The sequence below is a fragment of the Homarus americanus genome, unplaced genomic scaffold (genome assembly GCF_018991925.1).
Source record: "Homarus americanus isolate GMGI-L3 unplaced genomic scaffold, GMGI_Hamer_2.0 scaffold38687, whole genome shotgun sequence".
Taxonomy (NCBI): Eukaryota; Metazoa; Arthropoda; class Malacostraca; order Decapoda; family Nephropidae; genus Homarus; species Homarus americanus.
Window position 1 is genome coordinate 3483 of NW_024716222.1, and position 12182 is coordinate 15664.

Consider the following 12182-nt stretch of genomic DNA (forward strand, 5'->3'; position numbering starts at 1 on the left):
TGACATAAAAAAACAGAAAGGAAAGCTGCTCTAGTTCTTTGCTGATAGTGAATCAAAGAAACAGATGTCCATAAGGAAAACATTGAAAGATGGAAGATGTTCACAGCTAGATAAAGTTCTGATAAAGTTGTTTAAACACCACGTTAGTGAAGGTGTGGAACTGTCCGGGGAGATGGTGAGGGAGCAAGCAAAATTATTTCATGCAGAATTAGGAATAGATTATGCGTGTGATTATACTGAACGGCGGCTTCAGCGGTTCAAGCAGCGACATGGGATAAAGTTTCGTGCAGTGTGTGGTGAAAAAAGGTCGGCGGACAAGGAAGCAGTTGTTGCGTTTGTAGACGAGTTCGCTTAGTTAGTTTCGGATGAAAATTTATGTCCCGAACAGGTCTACAATGCAGACGAAACCGCCATATATTGGTGTTGTGCTCCCAGGCGAACACTGACTACTGACGATACATAATTACCAAGAGGTTATAAAGCATCAAAAGATCGTGTCACTGTGTTGGGCTGCTCTAACACTGCAGGAACCCACAGGTGAAGTTGTTAGTCATTAGCAAAAGTTTACGCCCCAAAGCCTTCAAAGGTATGAAACAGTTTCCAGTTATTTACTGTGCTAACAAAAAGGGATGGATAACAACTTCAAAGGTATGAAACAGTTTCCAGTTATTTACTGTGCTAACAAAAAGGGATGGATAACAACTGACATTACATTGAATTGGTTCGAACATTACTTTGTTCCAGCAGCAAGAGCGCTCATTGTGACTGTTGGTTTGAAAAAAACTAAGATAATGCTGATTTTAGAAAACTGCTCTGCACATCCAAAAGCAGAACTCTTGGCGAAGAATAATATTTACGGTATCTACCTGCCACCTAACTGTACATCATTAATTCAACCCCTGGACAATGGCATATTACGGCTACTGAGTGCATGTAACTCTGGCAAACCAGTAAATGAATTTATGAAAGAATGTTATATGAGAGATGTGATTTATGGAGTTGCAAATGCTTGGCAGTCAGTAGAATCATCAACATTGAAAAACGGATGGCATTTGTGGCCAGCTTTATTGTTCAGTTCTGCACCTGGTGAGGAAATTGGAAATGAATTTACGGGATTTAGGGTTTCAAGTCAAAATCAGATTGTACGTGAACTGCTTTCTTATGCTCAAGATCTCGGTAATCCTACTGCGAAGGAAGCTGCATCGAGGCTGGATGCAGATAACATTAACGAGTGGATGGGTGTTGATGATGATGAATCAACTGTTCATCATTATACTGACGTTGAAATTGTTCAGATGGTTGTAAATCCAAAGACAAACAGCAGTGGGGGAGAAAGTAATGATGAAAACTAGGAAGAGGTAGCTGAAAGAATGTCCATTGATAAGTTAGTTGAGCTGACAGGTGAATTGATAAAAGGTCTCGAACAACGCACTTTTGTTACTGAACAGGAAATAATGAATGTTTACATGTTACAAGAAAAACTAATCAAAGAAAGACCAAAATACATGAAACAGGTTAGCTTGCAGGATATGTTCAGAAAAATAGCAGAGAAATCTGTAAGACAGGAGTCAACACTTTTTAGATGAAACACAAGACAGTCTTGATGACCCCCTGCTTTCAGGCATGTAACTCTGCTTAGTTGTACAATCCAACTCTTTACTTTGGAAGTGGCAATAACCAACCTTCTGATGTAAGTAAATACAGATACCTTGTGTTAACGCTCATAGGAGCGTTATTGATTTGGGTTGGAGAATAAGACCCTCAACGATGACACGTACCATATAATTCGTTCAAAACCTGTTAAAGAACAATTCACATATAACAAATGCTGTTATCTCAGGACACACAGTATGAATAATACAATCAATGTACAGTACATAGCCTGTTAAATATAACTCACATGTTACAACTGTTGATACATCAGGAGACAATTTGTATTATATTATCAAAATACAGTACGTAAATATACTTATTAAGGTTATTTAGAGTTTTTTAGAGGATTTAATAGTTCACACTCACGTTTTAGGGTCTATGATTTGACCAACGAGAGCTGGTGTAATATCCTCTTGGTAAAGGTATATGTTGTACAGTGGTCCCTCGGTTAACGAGCACAATTCATTCCAGAAGGTTGCTCGTTATCTGAAACCATTGTTTCAATGGGTTTTTGTGTAATTGGTTCCAGCTCACCGAAAATTACATGCAAACTAAAAATAAATGCAGTAAAGTACACTTACTTTGAGGTGTGCATGTAGAAGGCTCCTGGTTGATGATGATGATGATGAATTAGAATGGGGGTGGAGGAGAAGGGAGAAGAGAAGGCATTGGGGTGGAAGAGAAGCCACCCCATGCTGCCATTTCACCCATAAAATTTTAGTTCACTTGGTATAATTCAAGATTATTTTCTTTAAATCAACACTGCACTGCACGATATATTATCAATATGTAAAATCTATTTCAAAATGACCAATAATTTGACTGGAAACGCAGAAAAAAAGCCTTTATGTTGAAGAGTCTCAAACAAGATGTTCCTTCCTCTGAACTGGTAAACAAACTGACGCCAAGCTCTGTGTTGAGTGGCTGTTTGGCGTGCAAAAAATTAGTTTCCTGTACTTCAATTATATTCAATACAGTGGTTCTCGTTAACGAACTCAACTGCTCCAGAAGGTCGTTTCGCTAATCGAAACGTCTAACCTAAACCATTGTTTCAATGGGTTTTTGGGTAATTGGTTCCAGCTCACCAAAAATTTCCTAAATTCAACAAAAATGGTAGAAAAGTTCACTTACTTTGAGGTGTGTATGTAGAAGGCTCCTGGATGATGATGATGATGATGATGATGGGATTTAGAATGGGGGTGGAGGAGAAGGCAGAAGAGAAGGCATTGGGGTGGAAGAGAAGTCACCCCATGGCGCCATTTCACCCATAAAATTTTAGCTCTCTTGGTGTAATTCAAGATTATTTTTTTTAAATCAACACTGCACTGCATTATATATTGTCAATATGTAAAATATATTTCAAAATGACCAATAATTTGCTTGGAAACACAGAAAAAGGCGAGTTAAGAGAGTCTCAAGCAAGATACCCAGTGAAAACAGAGGAGACTGACGTTTACATGTGTAGAGGCTGATGCCGCGACAAACTAGTCACTTTATTTTCATTTGTTCAATACTCAGCAAATGACTAAAAAATTGAATATTAAACTTTTAAAAATTATTGAATAGTGGCAACTTCTTGACATTACAAAAATAGGCGAATTTGGGCCCCCAGAACCGACATGTAATATGACTGACACGTTGCTGTTCTGCTGCGCGTTTAAACACATGTTGAGGTCAACTGCAAGGTTCGTTGTTTAATTTTTTTTTTTCGCAATTTAACCAAGATCCTCATAGTAAAGTCATAATCGAAACATGCACCGGTGCGTAATTGTTAAAATTACTAAAAATTTTAATATAAAACTTTTAAAATTATTGAATAGTACAACCTTCTTGATATTTACTAAAATGGTAAGGAATTTAAGCCCTAGAACCGATTACTGTATTGGCGGACTAATACTACAGCTGGTGGGCAGCCAAATGCAGGCGAAAACATGTTGGGAAAATTCATAAGGAATTCGTTGACTGGGGGTTTGCTCGTTAGCCGAAGTGAAGAATCTTATGGAAGGTAATTCGTTAACCGAGGGATCACTGTATATGTTAGTTGAACGAAAGGTGTTCTCTCTCTCTCTCTCTCTCTCTCTCTCTCTCTCTCTCTCTCTCTCTCTCTCTCTCTCATCTTACTGTGGCAGTAACACCTAGTAAGGTATTTTGCCTGTATATACAGTATACATACTTCAATAAATTTCACTTGCTTTTCATTTGTTGTTTCTTTTCATTACCCAACTTGTACTATTTACAGAGTATTTTAAAGGTAGGGTGAGGTAGTTATGAAGTGGGTTAGAGGTGTTTATTTATTTAATCCTAACCTAATCACCTGTGGTTTGGCAAAATCACTAATCTGGCACTGCTCAGGAACCAATCAGACCGGATTTGAGATGTACGGTAGTTCAATGGTGGATATTAATAGATATTTGGTCGTTTTACAGTACTGTACAGTATCTATCTATTTATTTATTTATTTATTATTTTTTTAATGGACATGGCCATGTACTGTAACCTATGTGCCTTTAGTGTTTATTACTGCACTGTCTAACAACTAACATGATTAACAGTGATGGTCTATGATGGGTCGAGGGAGGCGTCTGGCCCTTGGCATCTTTGTCCTGCTGGTGGTCGACGTCATTTGGGTGGCTTCATCAGAATTGTCGGAGGTATTATTTTCTTACGTCATGTTCAGTTTTTGTCTGTGATATAACATGAGAAAAATATAGTAAGTTACAGAGTTTACTTGCTGTATCAGTTCATTTCTACATTCAGAGTTGCCTGAAAAGCTCATGCTTGCATTACAGTATCTATATTGAAGACACTGAGTACCATACATCTCAACAGCCTTGAATATGAAAAACCGCACAACTGTTTTCTAAATGTTTGTTGAAGAGAGACTGGAAGTAACGGAGAGATTGAGTAGGGGTGGAAGAGGTCATGGAGGAACCTGTTGAAAAGATTAAGAGAGAGAATGAAGTCTGTTCCCTACCACATTCTGACCATTAGAATTTTACTAACCACAGTGACTTTGAGAGCAGAATGTCTGGAAAAAAGGATACAAGGAATACTAAATTTAGAAATAAGATGTGCAAATAAAAGGAGACTAACCAGGTTTCTTGAGATGGTGTGGACAGGTTGAGAAGACGGGGGAACAAGGATTAAAAAAAAAGAAGTAAATGGTAGGAGAGAAAGTGGAAGACCAAAAAGGAGATGAAAGACTGGGCTGGTGTATTTAATGGATAAAACGGGAATAGACAACAGGGAAGAAGCAGAGATCATGGTGTTGAGTAGTTTATGGGGATGGACCTGCCACTGAGGGGTGGTATTAGGTTTACTAAAGTAATGTGGGTAAAGCAGATGGAAATCTTTAGATTGTGTTGTGGAAGGGAAGTACTGTAGGAGAACACATCTTATGCACAAGTTATTAATGAATGATCAGCAGCAAATAATGGGAGGGTATCTGTTTCTCTTGAGCCTGAAACACTTTCTTTTTAGTATACGCTGTATGTAACATTAAGAGAAAATAAATATATGGTATAAGGGATGAAAAATAATAGACTTTTTTATATTTTTCAAATTTTATTTTCAGTATATCTTCAATGATACCGGCTTCAATAAACCTTTTTTCAGTACATACTTAAAGACCAGTATGTTTTCACTATATTTGCTGGGATTTATATTTTGGAGCCCCTGGAGACACCAATGTGCCCAAAGAAACCACGATGAGAGTATTTACCAGGTAAGTTATTTATTGCAATTCATATTAGATTATTTTTTTGATATTTTTTATATGTGATATGGAAATAAATTTATTTTAGGGTAATTGTGTTGCTCTTTTTTCTGTGTTAACTAGACTTGAGTCATGCTATACATACTGTAGAATATTTACTGATTACAAAAGGCATTGGTTATTCCTTTTATTTCCAAGGCCTCCAGACCACCATTTTATTTCATAACTTTGCCTTCTCTTTCCCCCTTATCCCCTTCACTTCCTCTTGTGCTGAATAGAATCATCTGGCATTAGCCAAATGAAATATTTAAGAGACAATGAAGGGGTTAATACAGTAAAACCTTTATCGTTTATCAATCAATACTTTACAAATTGGCTAGTTCATACATGCAGTTCAATGTGTGTTATGTTCACCAAAAATTAAATATTTTACACTTCCATCAATATTGCAAAATATAAAATTAAAAATATAAGAAAATGTGTTCAACAAAAAACAATAGCAAAGCAAGTAGTGATGTACAGTATGTTCATTGTACAGCCCATTCTTCCTGCATCACCTGAAGAGGCACTGGGAGGGAGTGTATATTAATATGAAGTGAAAAATGTATTGTCAAAGCACTTGGTCAGTAATGTGTCCAAATTTAAGCTTTCTAGCTCAAAAATTTCCATAAATAACATCCAGACAACATTAAGTGTTGAGTTGAGTATGCTTCTAATATTCTCTTGCTATTACAGGAAGTGGATTCAATGGAGGATGAAGATTTACCGCTGTCAGATGTTTGGTATGTTGAATTGTACTTGCCATTTGTAGTTGTGATGTAATAAAGTATTATGTTGATGGAATTGTGAATGGGTGCTTGTAGTACTTAATTGTATTATTAACTCCTTCACTTCAGTGTTCAAATTATGCAAAGTATAAATAGATTTTGCGCCTTAATCCTTACAATAATTTTGTGTCATTTATATTAAGGTGATACAGCAATTATTAAAGCATAATATTTCATAGCTAAATAGAGTAATTTCTTATTGCTGGCTTTGTTCCAACAATTTCAGAAAGAGACTCAATTATAGCCTCAAATCTGGTGTAAAAGCATGTTGTTGATAAGCCTCCAAACTCCTCATTGCTCATGCCCCTCATTGTTATCTCTACCATTAGCATTGGGGAGTTCTGATGGTCAGTCGTCATTGTTATTGTCACTGCTGTCGATACCTTTCTTTTCTATATCTCTAAATTAGGTGTAAATTAATGTAAAAATAACAGTAAATTTATTGTGTGGCAGTTGTGGTAAGACTGGTGGAGGAGTGTGGTGTTTTTTTTTATGAGGGAAAGACAATTGTTTGAAGACCGGGTTGGGCAAAGTGTTTTATAACCATTTTCCACGTTTGTGTGGATTAGCCGTGATTATCTGATGGCAACTTTCCATTCTACAGTCTTTTGCATTCCCTCTTGTCAGGTTCTTAACTCTTAATGTCATTTCTTACAACCTCTCCCCATGTCATTCTTGGCTCTTCTCCCCCCACATTTAGACTCATACACCTCTTGACCTAATTAGTGTGATTCATTCTCCAAAATTCCAAACCATCTCAGCATACTGCTACACAGAATTTTGCCAATAGAACTCAATACCAGCCACCCTCTTACCTCTGAAAAGGATTTTTTGTCTTTCAGTGCCACATTGCATATCCACCTCACTAGTCTCATTTAACTTGATGGATAAATGTATTGCAACTGCATAGGTTGTAGTAGAGTGGTGTGGTCCAAAATTGTTTGGGTACACCTGTTTAAAATTTGCATGACAGGAGAAATTATGTATTAATGAATATATGTAGCACATAGTGAAAAGTGTTCACTTACTTAAAAATTTCTTCTATACAAAAGTCTATTCAGTATACAGACTGCATATAGTGAGGGATATCTATACTTAAACACTTGTCAAAAGGTTACTTTTAACAAGTTTTATGAACAATCTGAAACCCAGAGAATACATTAATTCTTTAGAAGTTGCTATTTTGCATGACCTGGCATTTTCTGAGAACGCAGCTACTGCACTGTGTGGAGTTTTACTGTGCTCAGAAACCTTCACCTATGTCATTGATGAGGACCTCAGATGACTACGTACCTGAGGCTGATTACCCCCATTTTGTTATTTATTTTTTTCCCAAGTTTTTATCCATTTTATTATTATTATTTTTTACAGGGATTAGCCCACCCGGGCACAGGTCACTGACCCACATCGGGGCCTGGGGGCGAAAATGTCAGGAAATCTTAATCAAATTTATGGAAAATATTTTTTAATGTTTTACCAATAATTATCAGGGTTTATACTGATTATTGTAATGTATATTATAGAAGTATTTATTTTTATTACTCTTCTTATTAATATGAAGCTCTTGCAGACGAGAGACAGGCGCACCCCTCCACCTGTGCCCATCTTCACTTTGGACCAGCTGGCATCTAGTGTTGCGAGAGACAGTGATGCGAATGCTCAACTGACACATTTGGTCCTGTGGCACTATTTACCCATTCAACAAGCTAGAACGATTTATAACAACAATGATGAAAAGGTGTCTCTAAATTATTTTTGCCAGTCATATGTACAGGAGTTGTTAGCATTCAAAGATATGAAGTTAAGAATGCATTATAGGAAGAAAATTTTGTTGAAGAATTGGAAAATAAATTGGCATTCAACTCAAAAATTAAAACAAATATTTATTGGGGTTTATGATGATAGAAATATGAAAAATGAGGGAGTGAATTTAGAACTTAAATGAGAATAAATTGTGTGTGAAATGTAAAATCTACTTTTGGGGGAGGATTAGTAGTTGTGTGTGTGATCTGTTGTATCAGGTCATTAGGGTAAAGTACAATGATGAAATTTTTAATAAAATTTTTAGTTATAGATTTTGTTGAAAATAATAATGTGTGAAAGAAATTCACCATTGTTGTAATGTTCTGTGAGAGGGAAGTTGTACTGAAGATAGAATTATATTTGTTGAATGTGTGTTTAACAGTTTTGATAATAAGAAAGTATAAGTTAAAGGTATATTACTGTAAGGAATGACATTTTTAGGATATCTAATGAAGGGGAAATTCGGAACTGAAAAGGTCCGCTCCAGTCTATTATATTGTTGTGTGTACTTTACATAAAATGGATAAAAACTTTGATTTTTTCTTTTTGTTTGAGATGGTTTTGTCATAAAAATTTACATTTGAGAGAGATCTGTATAACAGTATTCTCAACCTCTTGGTGTTTGGCATAACATGAACAGTGGAGATTATTGTTAATCCACTTGAATTACGATACCTGTAGTATTTAACCAAGTCATTAGTGCTAATTCAGCATATGGGCCCAGTTAGAGCTGAGGCCAAAGTGGTTAAGACCCAGACACTGAGTCAGAGACAATTTAATTTTTTTATGCCAAGATAATGGCTGCCAGACTGATATTAGATATTTAGAAATGACAGTTGATCAACTGTTCAGTGTTTTCCGGGTGTTTTTGTATGTTTGTAAGCATAATTCCTCTGACCCTTGCTTCATGCGAGGATTACATTCTGCAAAAACTTCGCCTGACTTGAAATCACAAAGTGAATTCTTAATCTTATGGGGATGTGTTCTACAACCATTTATGGAGCCCCTCTACCTTAATTCTGGCACTTTTTCATAACGACAATAAAAGACAACAGTAATGCTATAAAAGTTGAGGAAAAATCATTATAATACTCTAAGGTGGCCTAGAAATAATTAAAATGCAATAAACTATAAACTAAGAAAAGCGAAGTGTGTGTGAGTGGGAGAGAGATAGAGAGAATGAACGAACGAACTTGGGAGGCAGTGGGCTGTAGCTATGTTGCTGACTCGCCACTCTAATGTAATTCTTCAAAGGTGTTGAGCAAAAATCTGCATCATTGTTTGAGACAGACCTAAGCACCTGGGGATACCTGAAAAAAGCCTCAAGACTTTGGCTCGTTGTTCATTTTTACATGGCTTCTGTTTGTTCAGTGTTTTTGAAGAATACCTTGTATAACTATAGTACTGTATGTACTGTGTAAATTAAGGGTCAACTGTGAGTGCCTTGAGATAAATGTGCAGTATTTTCAGGTGCCTCCAAGAGTGCCCTGGCACTCACTAGGCTGGTTTGGCCTTTGTATCTGTATTTTACTTACTAAATACTGTTTTAATTTCAATGAAACATAGTTTATCACTGAAAAAAAAATGAAACGGTATTATTCTGTCTTTTTTTACCTATATTCGTACTGTACAGTGTATACTGTAGTGTGCTAATAAACCCCTTGTGTTTAGGGGCTCTCTGCTGAATCAAATTATTTGGCATTAACCAAATAAAACATTAAAAGAGTGGCATCCCCATAGTGAAGGGGTTAACTTGGGGCTGAAATATTGAACACTTAATAATTTATCAAATTTTTTCAAAGCCATAATTTTTGTGGTTCTTACACCATGGTCACAGAGTTTAAGTGTTGATTCAGTACCATCACTTTTGCATTTGTTAGGAAACATTATAATGGCAGCATAACCGATTATAATCTGCTGTGCATTATGAGTGATGAAAAAGAAATGTGAAGAGCACAAGTGCACAGATGATTTGGGAAAATTTTTTATATTGAATGTACAGTACGCCCGAATAATTCGTTAATTTTTATTTCGCAGTCCTCTATTATTCGCATGATGACACCCTGGATGTACCCAAGAATGTCTGCGGGTATTTTTAAAGTTGCCGTCATTTTCACTGCTGGGACAAGGAGCATTCGTTCTAGAGACAGTAATTTACTTTACCTGTATTGTATATGTGTGTAGACACACACATATATATATGCAATATAGGTAAAAAAAAAATTGTCCTGAGGGCAAACACATACATTTCTTTGTACACAAGTGAAAATGTACTCAACCTTTCGATTGTAATTATTGAAAAACCTGCTTTCCACTGTTGCAGCTAAAGCCAATGGTAGACTTGGCTAATACAGAGTATCTTTACCTTTATAAATAAGGATATATTTGTACCACTTTATTTGACACGAGTCAGACCTATCATTGACTATGAGTTTAATACTGGTCACTTTTTCTAGCCAAATATAATGAATTACTCCCCCCAAAATGCAGCATGTAGCAATAAATCTAGTCCCAGAGTTAGCATACATTGCATTTGTCATATGAGGACAGATGCAAATCCTTGGGCCCATAGACATTACAAGACAGAGGGAAATTGGACATAGGATTGAGGTTTACTAGCTACTGCATAAATACTAAAACATTCACTTCTCAAAAATTTTGAAATGCAATATTGTACCAATTACTGTACTCTCAAGAGGCCACAGCTTCGTGTTAGCTAAACCTGATCATTGGAGAACCACTATGAAAGGAAACTGATTAGTTAAAAGGACCATAAATCCCTGGATTTTTTTGTATTGCCCACCTCCCCTCCCCAAAGTGTTCTCATATGAAGCGTGTCAGTTCTTTTTAATGGATAACAAGGTATGACCACAGTATAGTCGAGGTTAACATAAATAATTTAGTCTTGAGTTGGCCATTGCTGTATGAAGAAGTTTGATATTTTCAGAGGGACATAATTGTATTGTAGTTTCATGATTATTTCAAAATGTTCAGAGCCCTAACACCACTCACCAAGCCCTCTCTTTTATTTTCAGAGTGAACCAAAGTATGTTCCTCTGAAACTACAAGAATTGCAAGAAAAAAGCTCTGATGGAGAATCTGATGACTCTTCAGTAAAGTCCGTCCGCTTCAGCAAATTGACAGAGGTATGTAGTGATGCTTCTTTTAAGAGAATACCAGTAACTATTTAAATTTAAAGGTAAGTCTAGATTGTTGGGAATGTAATTACTGAAAGTGAAGATCTTCAACAAATTCTTTATGTCCAGGGCTTAGTTTTGGAATTTCTGTAGTTCAAGACAGAGTTAATATGATTTAAATCAGAGTGAAAAAATCATGATTAGATTTTATTTTACTTATTTTTTTTATACTAATAATAGAAACTATATTTTCCCTTGAGATTCTTTGTGGTAGTATAGCTACAGTTGATATAATTCAGCTCCCCACTAACTTGAATAATTGATGCAGAGCTCTTCCGGGAATGAGAGATTTCCCGGTAATGATACAAATTTCTCAAACCCGGAAAATTCAACATTCCTGGAATTTTTTATTGGTAAAAGAATACTACTTCGCTATTCGCAACCCCATTCTCATGGTGGGAGGCTACTGTCTTGCCTTTCAAGAAGACTTGAAAAGAGGCTCTTTGCCCTCGAGAATATTGCCCCATAGTTCTTATCTCCTGTATCTGCAAGCTGTTTGAAAAGATGGTCAAGTCTCGATTAGTATACTACCTGGGGAAGAATGCCCTTCTTTCACCATATTAATCTGGCTTCCGGATGATGCTGCAACAACAGATGCTCTTGTTTGTATTGAGTCCTCGGTCTGTGAGTCCTTTGCTCATTGCCAACATCTCATCTGTATTTATTCGACCTAGAGAAAGCATATGACACAGCTTGGAGATTCGGCATCTTTAAGGACCTTCAAAATTTTGGCTTGCAGGGAAATTTACCATCAATAATAGGTCAGTTCTTGGGCTGTTGGACTTTTAGGGTCCACATTGCCACAGAAATGTCAGCACCACATATTCAGGACCATTGCAATAAATGGGGTAACAGCTTCTCATTGTATGTAGACAACTTGGCCACTTGGTATGCAGCTTCCCGCAAGTTAGTGGCTGAACGTCACATGCAACTTGCACTAGATAAGGCTTTTCATTGGACCACAGAGCATGGTTTCAAATTTTCTCC

At 36.5% G+C, this 12182-nt stretch overlaps 2 protein-coding genes across 5 annotated transcripts; both read left to right on the forward strand.

The window, feature by feature from the left end:
* The first annotated feature begins 629 nt into the window (after positions 1–629).
* LOC121858072 (jerky protein homolog) lies at positions 630–1352 on the forward strand. Its single transcript, XM_042354301.1, has one exon. The coding sequence runs from the start codon at positions 630–632 to the stop codon at positions 1350–1352; it is 723 nt and encodes a 240-aa protein (XP_042210235.1).
* A 2744-nt stretch (positions 1353–4096) lies between these two features.
* LOC121858073 (solute carrier family 35 member F5-like) lies at positions 4097–12173 on the forward strand. Of its 4 annotated transcripts, XR_006087350.1 has the most exons (5): positions 4103–4304; positions 5228–5377; positions 6104–6150; positions 7766–7933; positions 11034–12173. XR_006087350.1 is itself a non-coding variant. In XM_042354304.1 (4 exons), coding segments are annotated over exons 1-4 (288 nt in total). In that variant the 5' UTR covers positions 4107–4214; the 3' UTR covers positions 11035–12173. The 4 variants fall into 4 exon arrangements, 2 of the variants coding, with proteins under 2 accessions (XP_042210237.1, XP_042210238.1); XM_042354304.1 differs by lacking the exon at positions 7766–7933 and having other exon boundaries at positions 4107–4304; XR_006087349.1 differs by having other exon boundaries at positions 4097–4304; positions 5228–7933.
* Positions 12174–12182: the final 9 nt, after the last annotated feature.

Bases quoted from the DNA above. Each gene is read 5' to 3' on its own strand.
- LOC121858072 (XM_042354301.1), top strand. From the start codon at position 630: ATGGATAACAACTTCAAAGGTATGAAACAGTTTCCAGTTATTTACTGT.
- LOC121858073 (XM_042354303.1), top strand. From the start codon at position 4,215: ATGATGGGTCGAGGGAGGCGTCTGGCCCTTGGCATCTTTGTCCTGCTG. The intron at 4,305-5,227 runs GTATTATTTTCT...TTTTATTTTCAG, and splicing joins CTTCATCAGAATTGTCGGAG to TATATCTTCAATGATACCGG. The intron at 5,378-6,103 runs GTAAGTTATTTA...TTGCTATTACAG, and splicing joins ACGATGAGAGTATTTACCAG to GAAGTGGATTCAATGGAGGA.